General features: G+C 39.5%; 1 protein-coding gene across 1 annotated transcript; it reads right to left on the minus strand.

Annotated features, from left to right (window-relative positions):
- Nucleotides 1-9,061: 9,061 nt before the first annotated feature.
- LOC104681969 (olfactory receptor 51F1-like) lies at nt 9,062-10,017 on the minus strand. Its single transcript, XM_010388425.2, is given in 2 exon segments — nt 9,062-9,924; nt 9,927-10,017. Coding segments are annotated over 2 exon segments (954 nt in total).
- Between the last annotated feature and the right edge of the window lie 2,242 nt (nt 10,018-12,259).

A 12,259-nucleotide genomic window follows, 5' to 3' on the forward strand; every position in this document is an offset into this window, starting at 1 on the left:
TTTTTTGTAGCTACTTTGAAATATAAGTTAAATATTAGGGAGGATGCAAATTGTTTCTGAATTTGACAATCGTAATTGAGAGAAATAGCAAGACATTCAAGTAATATCTGTACTCCCATGTTTATGGTAGCACTATCCACAATAGCCAAGATGTGGAATCAATCTACATGTCCATTAATGGATAAATAAATCAAGAAAATGTGGTACATATACATAATGGAATATTCTTCAACCATAAAAACAAAATCCTGTCATTTGTGACAACATGAGTGAACCTGGAGAACATTAAGTTAAGAGAAACAACCCAGTCACAGAAAGGCAAATACTGCATGATGCTATACATACGTGGAATCTGAAAAAGTTGATCTCATAGAAGCACAGCATAGCATAGTGGACACTAGAGGCTGGGGCAGCTGTGAGGAGATGTTGGTCGAAGGATATAAAATTACAGTTAAATAAAAGGAATACATTTTATAGATCTGTCATACAGCATGATGACTATAGTTAATGACAATATATTGTATTCTTGAAAAATGCTAAGAGAGTGGATGTTTTGTTCTCACCACAAAACTAATAACTATGTTAGGTAAACACATATGTTAATTAGCTAGATTTAATCATTCCACAGTGTATAGATACTTCAAAACACCATGCTGTATGATCACATACAACCTTATTAATTAAATTAAATCTGCATTCGATTAAATCTGCATACAATTTTATCTGTCAATTTAAAAAAATAAATAAATGAGCTTGAAAAATAATGTGCACAAGATAGGGAGCATAATTTTTATCGTGCATTACTGGGATGAAACATGCAAAAATGTCTTGGAAACAACAAAGTTTGTCAGGCCTGCTGAATAGAGCAGAATAACTGAAAGTGAGTATAGCTGAGAGCTTAGAGGACTTAGAGGCGAGAAGACATAAATGAGCAGAAAGGTTCTCTCCTTTTAAGATGTGGAGAACTAGTGGTGATACTAATGATGATGCTGAAGGAGAAATGCCAGAAACTTGACATGAAGTGATGCCTTTAGTGTTCAAGGGAATATATTTTACTGCACTTTTAACTTATTTTGTTTCCTGCAATGCCAAATATAAAATATACCTGTACTCACTGGCGTGCTGATAAATTGAATCTTTTTTTTTTTTTTTTTTTTTTTTTTTTTTTAGATGGAGTCTCACTCTGTCACCCAGGCTGAAGTTCAGTGGCGCCATCTTGGCTCACTGCAACCTCCGCCTCCTGGGTTCAAGTGATTTTCCTGCCTCAGCCTCAGGAGTAGCTGGGATTAAAGGCCTGCGCCACCACGCCTGGCTAATTTTTTTGTATTTTTAGTAGAGACAGGGTTCCACCATGTGGACCAGGCTGTTCTGAAACTCCTGACCTCGAGTGATCCACCCGCCTTGGCCTCCCAAAGTGCTGGGATTACCGGTGTGAGCCACCGCACCCGGCCAACTGAATCTTTAAAACCAAAGGAAAGTCCTCATATTTAATGCTTATCAATTCTCATGGAGTAAATATTCTCATTATGAATGATTTTAAGCTACCAATATGATATTACAGAATGCATAGTTGGGAAGAGATGCACACAACGGGCTCTTTCAAGCTGATGTGTGCTGCCTCCAGCACACTGCTGCCCCAGTGTTTGTGGGGTACATGGAATGTTTCTCCCATCTATCACTACTTTTCCAGTGGCAATAAATTGGTGTGACTGCCTTTAGTTTTCCATTTCCATTTCACTTGGAACTTTCTCTACCATTTTATGCAATAGAAGTTTTGAGGCTTCTGCTTTTTTCTTAAATCAGTAGTTACCATAGGTTCTGTTTCAGGAACCAAACATTTTGGGTGTTGCTCTGTATAACTGTATAGGCTAAGAACCATGAAGATTCTTTACTTTGGTTCTTTGATTGATTAAGGGAGTCTTATAGGTCCTTCATGTCATTTGTCAAAACTCTGAAGTTTTATTGAAAATAATGTTTGTGTGTTTATCTGTGGAGAAGGATTCATGCATTTCATTAGATTCCTGAGGGATCATTGTGCAAAAAAAGTATTCAGAACCTCTGCCTCAAATTTTCTTGCAGTCTACATCATGATCTTTTCTAACTCTTGAAAGTTCCTATTTCCTGTGATAAATCAGCAAGTGTGCCTCATCCCTGAAGTTTTTCTTTGGACTGGAAAGTTCAACACTGGATAATGACTTACATGCCATGGGACATCTATTTCTACCTTCTGTATAATGAATTATCCATGAAGAAAACAGCTAATGTGTATTTTAAGAAAGCTATCAAAACCTTTTAAGACATGGCATAGATTTATGGAGATCCACATCTTATTTTTGATCTTATAACCTTTCTGTTAGATGTTTTTGGCAGAATACGTAATTCAGTGGTGAAGCACAAGGCATCTGAGATACAGGATGCCTGGGTTCAAATCTCAACCCTGCACCATCTTATTCACATGTTTTTTTTTTTTTTTTTTTTTTTTTTTTTATTATACTTTAAGTTCTAGGGTACATGTGCATAACGTGCAGGTTTGTTACATATGTATACTTATGCCATGTTGGTGTGCTGCACCCATCAACTCGTCAGCACCCATCAATTCATCATTTATATCATGTATAACTCCCCAATGCAATCCCTCCCTCCTCCCCCCTCCCCCCTCCCCATGATAGGCCCCAGTGCGTGATGTTCCCCTTCCCGAGTCCAAGTGATCTCATTGTTCAGTTCCCACCTATGAGTGAGAACATGCGGTGTTTGGTTTTCTGTTCTTGTGATAGTTTGCTAAGAATGATGGTTTCCAGCTGCATCCATGTCCCTACAAAGGACGCAAACTCATCCTTTTTTATGGCTGCATAGTATTCCATGGTGTATATGTGCCACATTTTCTTAATCCAGTCTGTCACAGATGGACATTTGGGTTGATTCCAAGTCTTTGCTATTGTGAATAGTGCCGCAATAAACATACGTGTACATGTGTCTTTGTAGTAGAATAATTTATAATCCTTTGGGTATATACCCAGTAGTGGGATGGCTGGGTCATATGATACATCTAGTTTTAGATCCTTGAGGAATTGCCATACTGTTTTCCATAATGGTTGAACTAGTTTACAATCCCACCAACAGTGTAAAAGTGTTCCTATTTCTCCACATCCTCTCCAACACCTGTTGTTTCCTGACTTCTTAATGATTGCCATTCTAACTGGTGTGAGATGGTATCTCATTGTGGTTTTGATTTGCATTTCTCTGATGGCGAGTGATGATGAGCATTTTTTCATGTGTCTGTTGGCTGTATGAATATCTTCTTTTGAGAAATGTCTGTTCATATCCTTTGCCCACTTTTTGATGGGGTTGTTTGTTTTTTTCTTGTATATTTGTTTGAGTTCTTTGTAGATCCTGGATATTAGCCCTTTGTCAGATGAGTAGGTTGCAAAAATTTTCTCCCATTCTGTAGGTTGCCTGTTCACTCTGATGGTAGTTTCTTTTGCTGTGCAAAAGCTCTTTAGTTTAATTAGATCCCATTTGTCAATTTTGGCTTTTGCTGCCGTTGCTTTTGGTGTTTTAGACATGAAGTCCTTGCCCATGCCTATGTCGTGAATGGTACTACCTAGATTTTCTTCTAGGGTTTTTATGGTATTAGGTCTAACATTTAAGTCTCTAATCCATCTTGAATTAATCTTCGTATAAGGAGTAAGGAAAGGATCCAGTTTCAGCTTTCTACTTATGGCTAGCCAGTTTTCCCAGCACCATTTATTAAATAGGGAATCCTTTCCCCATTTCTTGTTTCTCTCAGGTTTGTCAAAGATCAGATGGCTGTAGATGTGCGGTATTATTTCTGAGGACTCTGTTCTGTTCCACTGGTCTATATCTCTGTTTTGGTACCAGTACCATGCTGTTTTGGTTACTGTAGCCTTGTAGTATAGTTTGAAGTCAGGTAGCGTGACGCCTCCAGCTTTGTCCTTTTGACTTAGGATTGTCTTGGCAATGCGGGCTCTTTTTTGGTTCCATATGAACTTTAAAGCAGTTTTTTCCAATTCTGTGAAGAAACTCATTGGTAGCTTGATGGGGATGGCATTGAATCTATAAATAACCTTGGGGAGTATGGCCATTTTCATGATATTGATTCTTCCTATCCATGAGCATGGTATGTTCTTCCATTTGTTTGTGTCCTCTTTGATTTCACTGAGCAGTGGTTTGTAGTTCTCCTTTAAGAGGTCCTTTACATCCCTTGTAAGCTGGATTCCTAGGTATTTTATTCTCTTTGAAGCAATTGTGAATGGAAGTTCATTCCTGATTTGGCTCTCTGCTTGTCTGTTACTGGTGTATAAGAATGCTTGTGATTTTTGCACATTAATTTTGTATCCTGAGACTTTGCTGAAGTTGCTTATCAGCTTAAGGAGATTTTGGGCTGAGACGATGGGGTTTTCTAAATATACAGTCATGTCATCTGCAAACAGGGACAATTTGACTTCTTCTTTTCCTAACTGGATACCCTTGATTTCTTTCTCTTGCCTGATTGTCCTAGCCAGAACTTCCAACACTATGTTGAATAGGAGTGGTGAGAGAGGGCATCCCTGTCTTGTGCCAGTTTTCAAAGGGAATTTTTCCAGTTTTTGCCCGTTCAGTATGATATTAGCTGTGGGTTTGTCATAAATAGCTCTTATTATTTTGAGGTACGTTCCATCAATACCGAATTTATTGAGCGTTTTTAGCATGAAGGGCTGTTGAATTTTGTCAAAAGCCTTTTCTGCATCTATTGAGACAATCATGTGGTTCTTGTCTTTGGTTCTGTTTATATGCTTGATTACATTTATTGATTTGCGAATGTTGAACCAGCCTTGCATCCCAGGGATGAAGCCCACTTGATCATGGTGGATAAGCTTTTTGATGTGCTGCTGAATCCGGTTTGCCAGTATTTTATTGAGAATTTTTGCATCAATGTTCATCAGGGATATTGGTCTAAAATTCTCTTTTTTTGTTGTGTCTCTGCCAGGCTTTGGTATCAGGATGATGTTGGCTTCATAAAATGAGTTAGGGAGGATTCCCTCTTTTTCTATTGATTGGAATAGTTTCAGAAGGAATGGTACCAGCTCCTCCTTGTACCTCTGGGAGAATTCAGCTGTGAATCCATCTGGTCCTGGACTTTTCTTGGTGGGTAGGCTATTAATTGTTGCCTCAATTTCAGAGCCTGCTATTGGTCTATTCAGGGATTCAACTTCTTCCTGGTTTAGCCTTGGGAGAGTGTAAGTGTCCAGGAAATTATCCATTTCTTCTAGATTTTCTAGTTGATTTGCGTAGAGGCGTTTATAGTATTCTCTGATGGTAGTTTGTATTTCTGTGGGGTCGGTGGTGATATCCCCTTTATCATTTTTTATTGCATCTATTTGATTCCTCTCTCTTTTCTTCTTTATTAGCCTTGCTAGCGGTCTGTCAATTTTGTTGATCTTTTCAAAAAACCAACTCCTGGATTCATTGATTTTTTGGAGGGTTTTTTGTGTCTCTATCTCCTTCAGTTCAGCTCTGATCTTAGTTATTTCTTGCCTTCTGCTAGCTTTTGAATGTGTTTGCTCTTGCCTCTCTAGTTCTTTTAATTGTGATGTTAGAGTGTCAATTTCAGATCTTTCCTGCTTTCTCTTGTGGGCATTTAGTGCTATAAATTTCCCTCTACACACTGCTTTAAATGTGTCCCAGAGATTCTGGTATGTTGTATCTTTGTTCTCATTGGTTTCAAAGAACATCTTTATTTCTGCTTTCATTTCGTTATGTACCCAGTAGTCATTCAGGAGCACGTTATTCAGTTTCCATGTAGTTGAGCGGTTTTGATTGAGTTTCTTAGTCCTGAGTTCTAGTTTGATTGCACTGTGGTCTGAGAGACAGTTTGTTATAATTTCTGTTCTTTTACTTTTGCTGAGGAGTGCTTTACTTCCAATTATGTGGTCAATTTTGGAATAAGTGCGATGTGGTGCTGAGAAGAATGTCTATTCTGTTGATTTGGGGTGGAGAGTTCTATAGATGTCTATTAGGTCCGCTTGGTGCAGAGATGAGTTCAATTCCTGGATATCCTTGTTAACTTTCTGTCTCGTTGATCTGTCTAATGTTGACAGCGGAGTGTTGAAGTCTCCCATTATTATTGTATGGGAGTCTAAGTCTCTTTGTAAGTCTCTAAGCACTTGCTTTATGAATCTGGGTGCTCCTGTATTGGGTGCATATATATTTAGGAGAGTTAGCTCTTCCTGTTGAATTGATCCCTTTGCCATTATGTAATGGCCTTCTTTGTCTCTTTTGATCTTTGATGGTTTAAAGTCTGTTTTATCAGAGACAAGGATTGCAACCCCTGCTTTTTTTTGTTCTCCATTTGCTTGGTAGATCTTCCTCCATCCCTTTATTTTGAGCCTATGTATGTCTCTGCATGTGAGATGGGTCTCCTGAATACAGCAGACTGATGGGTCTTGACTCTTTATCCAGTTTGCCAGTCTGTGTCTTTTAATTGGAGCATTTAGTCCATTAACATTTAAGGTTAATATTGTTATGTGTGAACTTGATCCTGCCATTATGATATTAACTGGTTATTTTGCTCGTTAGTTGATGCAGTTTCTTCCTAGCCTCGATGGTCTTTACATTTTGACATGTTTTTGCAATGGCTGGTACCGGTTGTTCCTTTCCATGTTTAGTGCTTCCTTCAGGGTCTCTTGTAAGGCAGGCCTGGTGGTGACAAAATCTCTAAGCATTTGCTTATCTGTAAAGGATTTTATTTCTCCTTCACTTATGACACTTAGTTTGGCTGGATATGAAATTCTGGGTTTAAAATTCTTTTCTTTAAGAACGTTGAATATTGGCCCCCACTCTCTTCTGGCTTGTAGAGTTTCTGCCGAGAGATCTGCTGTTAGTCTGATGGGCTTCCCTTTGTGGGTAACCCGACCTTTCTCTCTGGCTGCCCTTAAGATTTTTTCCTTCATTTCAACTTTGGTGAATCTGGCAATTATGTGTCTTGGAGTTGCTCTTCTCGAGGAGTATCTTTGTGGCGTTCTCTGTATTTCCTGAATTTGAATGTTGGCCTGCCTTACTAGGTTGGGGAAGTTCTCCTGGATGATATCCTGAAGAGTGTTTTCCAACTTGGTTCCATTTTCCCCCTCACTTTCAGGCACCCCAATCAGACGTAGATTTGGTCTTTTTACGTAATCCCATGCTTCTTGCAGGCTTTGTTCATTTCTTTTTCTTCTTTTTTCTTTTGGTTTCTCTTCTCGCTTCATTTCATTCATTTGATCTTCAATCGCTGATACTCTTTCTTCCAGTTGATCGAGTCGGTTACTGAAGCTTGTGCATTTGTCACGTATTTCTCGTGTCATGGTTTTCATCTCTGTCATTTCGTTTATGATCTTCTCTGCATTAATTAGTCTAGCTGTCAATTCTTCCACTCTTTTTTCAAGATTTTTAGTTTCTTTGCGCTGGGTATGTAATTCCTCCTTTAGCTCTGATAAGTTTGATGGACTGAAGCCTTCTTCTCTCCTCTCGTCCAAGTCATTCTCTGACCAGCTCTGATCCGTTGCTGGTGATGAGCTGCGCTCCTTTGCAGGGGGAGATGCGCTCTTATTTTTTGAATTTCCAGCTTTTCTGCCCTGCTTCATCCCCATCTTTGTGGTTTTATCTGTCTCTGGTCTTTGATGGTGGTGACGTACTGATGGGGTTTTGGTATAGGTGTCCTTCCTGTTTGATAGTTTTCCTTCTGACAGTCAGAAGCACTGTCTGTTGGTCTGTTGGAGATTGCTTGAGGTCCACTCCAGACCCTGTTTGCCTGGGTATCAGCAGCAGAGGTTGCAGAAGATAGAATATTGCTGAACAGCGAGTGTACCTGTCTGATTCTTCCTTTGGAAGTTTCCTCTCAGGGGTGTACTCCACCCTGTGAGGTGTGGGGTGTCAGACTGCCCTTAGTGGGGGATTTCTCCCAGCTAGGCTACTCAGGGGTCAGGGACACACCTGAGCAGGCAGTCTGTCCGTTCTCAGATCTCAACCTCCGAGTTGGGAGATCCACAGCTCTCCCCAAAGCTGTCAGACAGAGTCGTTCGCGTCTGCACCGGCCCCCGCTGTTTCCCCTGTTGGTCTTCAGCTGTGCGCTGTCCCCAGAGGTGGAGTCTACAGAGACAGGCAGGCTTCCTTGAGCTGCTGTGAGCTCCACCCAATTCGAGCTTCCCAGAGGCTTTGTTTACCTCCTTAAGCCTCAGCAATGGCGGGCACCCCTCCCCCAGCCTCGCTGCTGCCTTGCCGATATATCACCGCAGACTGCTGTGTTAGCAGTGAGGGAGGCTCCGTGGGCGTGGGACCCTCCCGGCCAGGCGTGGGATATATTCTCCTGGTGTGCCTCTTTGCTTAAAGCGCCGTATTGGGGTGGGAGTTACCCGATTTTCCAGGTGTTGTGTGTCTCAGTTCCCCTGGCTAGGAAAACGGATTCCCTTCCCCCTTGGCTTCCAGGTGAGGCGATGCCTCACCCTGCTTCAGCTCTCGCTGGTCAGGCTGCAGCAGCTGACCAGCACCGATTGTCCGACACTCCCTAGTGAGATGACCCCAGCACCTCAGTTGAAAATGCAGAAATCACCGGTCTTCTGTGTCGCTCGCGCTGGGAGTTGGAGACTGGAGCTGTTCCTATTCGGCCATCTTGCTCCGCCCCTCACATGTCTTTTGCTGGCCCAAATGCCACTAGACTTGTTCCTTCACCTGTAACATTTAATAAACAATATTGTGTATTTCATTTGACTGTTATGAGGATTAAATGAAATATATCTTAAAAAATTTAGTAGAACACCTAGCCTGAAACAAAGAGTCAATACGTGTTGGTTGCTGGGAGTATTATTTTTATTATGTCACTATTGTCATTTTCCTAATTAAGCTACAAATGTCTCAGGGTGATATATCATTCTCATATTTTATGACTAAATACAAAACATATTTACTGTTGAGTGAATGAAAACTATGAAGAAAACACATCCAATAGGCACTAAGCTACCAAGTTTGCTTTTCTATAGTGCAAGTCACTTACGCCAGGTTTTTTTGCATCAAATAAAATTATGTCTGTTCATTTTGTAAGCAGCAGACTGAGCAGAGCCTTGTGTATCTGTTTTGGTTTTATACTGTAGATGATGGGGCTGAACAAAAGGGGTAAAAGCAGGTATACATTGGCCATCACTGAATGGACCACTCTGGGGGCTGATGGACCATAGCGATACACCAAGGACAGGCTCAGCACGGGGAGGTAGAAGATAGCAACTGCTCCCACGTGGGAGACACAGGTGCTGAAGACCTTGTGCCGTTCTTCAGGGGAGGCAATTCTGAGGACAGAGTGAATAATTAAGATATATGACAGGGCAATGCATGGCGTATCTATTCCAGTTGTCAGGATGAGATCTATTAATCCACAGATTAATGTCTGAATGTCTGAACAGATTAATTGAATCATATCTGGATGGTAACAGTAGGAGTGGGAAAGGGCATTCATTCTATAGAAATAGAGAGGCTTAAGGAGCAAAAGTAGTGGTAGTATTAGTACTACAGCGCATGTAATCAACAGGAAATCCATCTGAATGATTCTGGAATTAGTGAGAATGGTAGTGTACCTCAGAGGATCACAGATGGCCACATAACGGTCAAAGGCCATAGCCACCAGCACCCCAGATTGCATGATAGTGAATCCATGAAGAAGAAACATCTGGACAACGCAGCTGTATAGACTGATTTTGCGTGCATCAAACCAGAGGATACCTAATGTTGTTGACAATGTAGAAACAGTCAGGCCCAGATCAGTGGCTGATAGCATGGAGAGGAAATAATACATGGGCTCGTGGAGACTCTGCTGGGTAATGATGACAAACAGGATTATGCTGTGTCCAGAGAAGGCAATGGTGTAAAAACAAGAAAAAGGAATGGAGATCCAGGCATGGGAGACTCTAGGTCAGGACTGCTGGTTAACAAGAAGGTTGGAAATTTAGATGTCAAGTTGCTTAGGATTTCCATGGTATCGCAGTTTTGCAGCATTTGTCCTCAAAATGCTCCCACCCTATAGAAGTGATACATTACAGTGTTATGCAAAATATTCAGATAAATATTCTTTTGGTTAGGAGAGTTGTCCCAGGTCATAGATAAGCTCTGCATCATTGAGAAATCTCTAAATTAAATTATAATGTTCATCTACCATTCATAGCCAGGGATATTAAGCAAATATATATATTTTTGCAAATATATATATATTAAGCAAATATATATATATTTAAGCAAATATATATAAGCAAATATATTAAGCAAATATATATATATATAAAAACCTAAAATTCAAGGAAAGTATGTCCTTATTTTATACCACTTTAGGATAATTTTTTTTATATTTATAAAACTTTGAGCTCCATAATATCATAAGAGCCTATGAATAAAGACTTGGTTAACGGATAAGTACATTAATTTTGAATATGTTTGAGTGAAAAGAATAAGAGAAAGATATTTATAAGTATCCTCAATTCTGCAGTGACCATGTGGATGTGAATCTGCAGACCCAGATCTCCAGATAATTGCCAGTAATATAAATTTGGATGTTAGAACTGCATATGTGTCATTTTCATCCAACACTGTAGGTGAACAACTGCAGAGAGTAGATTTACAAGGGAAAACCAATGAAGACAGAACTCTGTAGAATATTGGAAAGGATCATATCTATTACAGCAAGATGAGACCGGTTTTATGGGAACCATAGAAACCAAGAGAACATGGCATGAACCACTATTACATGAACAGCTGTGTTGAATTGTTTGTGCTGTCAAGTCTGGCAAGGATTAAAAAATGCAAATGCAGCCAAGAGCTCATTAGTGACCCCAGGAAATACAGCTGGAAACTGAGAACCTGCTTCAGTGACTTTGGTAATGAATGGAAGGGTTAGCAGTGGAGGTACGGTTTATTTTATTTCTGAAACTTGGCAGTGAAGGCAAGGAGAGAAATAGGCCATGATTAAAGAAGAGTATAACATAAATGGAGAATTTTTACAAAATGGCAAGTACTTAGAGAAATGGCTAAATTCATAAACTGAAGTTAATGATACAATAGGTATGATAAAATTGGAAATGTAGAATGTGAAGAATTGATTGATATATAAATGTCCTTCAGAAAATATTAGGTCATTGAATATAGAGAATGGTAATGATTAGTAATTACCCCTCAAAAAGCTTAGGACCATCATTTCGATTGACACTAGAGAGTAAGTAGCAAATGGTAGATTGGTGGAAGTTTATGTGAAGAAAAGTTACCCGTGTCTACCTTTTGCTCTGTTAAGTATCAGGAGGAAATTTACTGCTATTCAAAAGTATGAACTGATGACTTGAGGAGATGGTAGAAGTTTTCAGGAGAAAGGGAATGAGAAAAGCAGTTGACTCAGTAAACACAGAAATGCAATATGGATTTCAATTAAAATTCTAAAAGTTATTTTATAAATTAATACATTTATATTGTTCTAATCAATTCTAGGAAGATTTAAAATTGAATAATAGCAATATTCAATATGTTGTAATTTTCAATCAAGCCTTTTAAAAATACCAGGTGACAGAATGTAAAATTTAAGTTCAGGAGAGTACATATCCTATAATAAGTACACATGTTACTATTCCCTTAGGTTAGTTAGGTTCCAATCCTTGAGGATTAACTCCTCCTGTAAAAGATGAGGAATGTACCACTTGGCAAGTTGGGCATCGTTGGATAATAGCTTTAGCTTCTTTCCAGGTAATGCTGTATCTGCATTTGGGACTAGAGGCATTAACATGGGTTAAATTGTGAAAATGTCTGGCATTAGATATTGCAGTAGCAACTAGGCAATCAGCCATTTGATTCCCTTCAGTCAAAGGTCCTGGAAGAGGTGTATGAGCCCTAATGTGAGTGATGTAAAAAGGGTCCATTCTACTTCTAACTGCTGTTTGCAGTTGGGTAAATAAAGTCATCAGTTGTTCATCTGTATGAAACTGTAACTGAGCATTTTCAATTAACTGTGTGGAATGAACCACGTATGAAGAATCAGAAATCACATTAATAGGCATTTCAAAAGCAGTCAATACCTCAATTATAGCTACAAGCTCCACTTTTTGAACTGAAGTATAGGACGTCTGGAAAACTTTACCTTTTGATACAGAATAAGAAGCTATACCATTACTAGACCCATCTGTAAAACAATGAAAATGCTTAGCAGGCTGCAGGTTGTTTACCACAGGAATTGTAAATGCAAACCGTTCACAGGCTTACTCAG

Source organism: Rhinopithecus roxellana, chromosome 15, assembly GCF_007565055.1.
Source record: "Rhinopithecus roxellana isolate Shanxi Qingling chromosome 15, ASM756505v1, whole genome shotgun sequence".
Lineage (NCBI taxonomy): Eukaryota > Metazoa > Chordata > Mammalia > Primates > Cercopithecidae > Rhinopithecus > Rhinopithecus roxellana.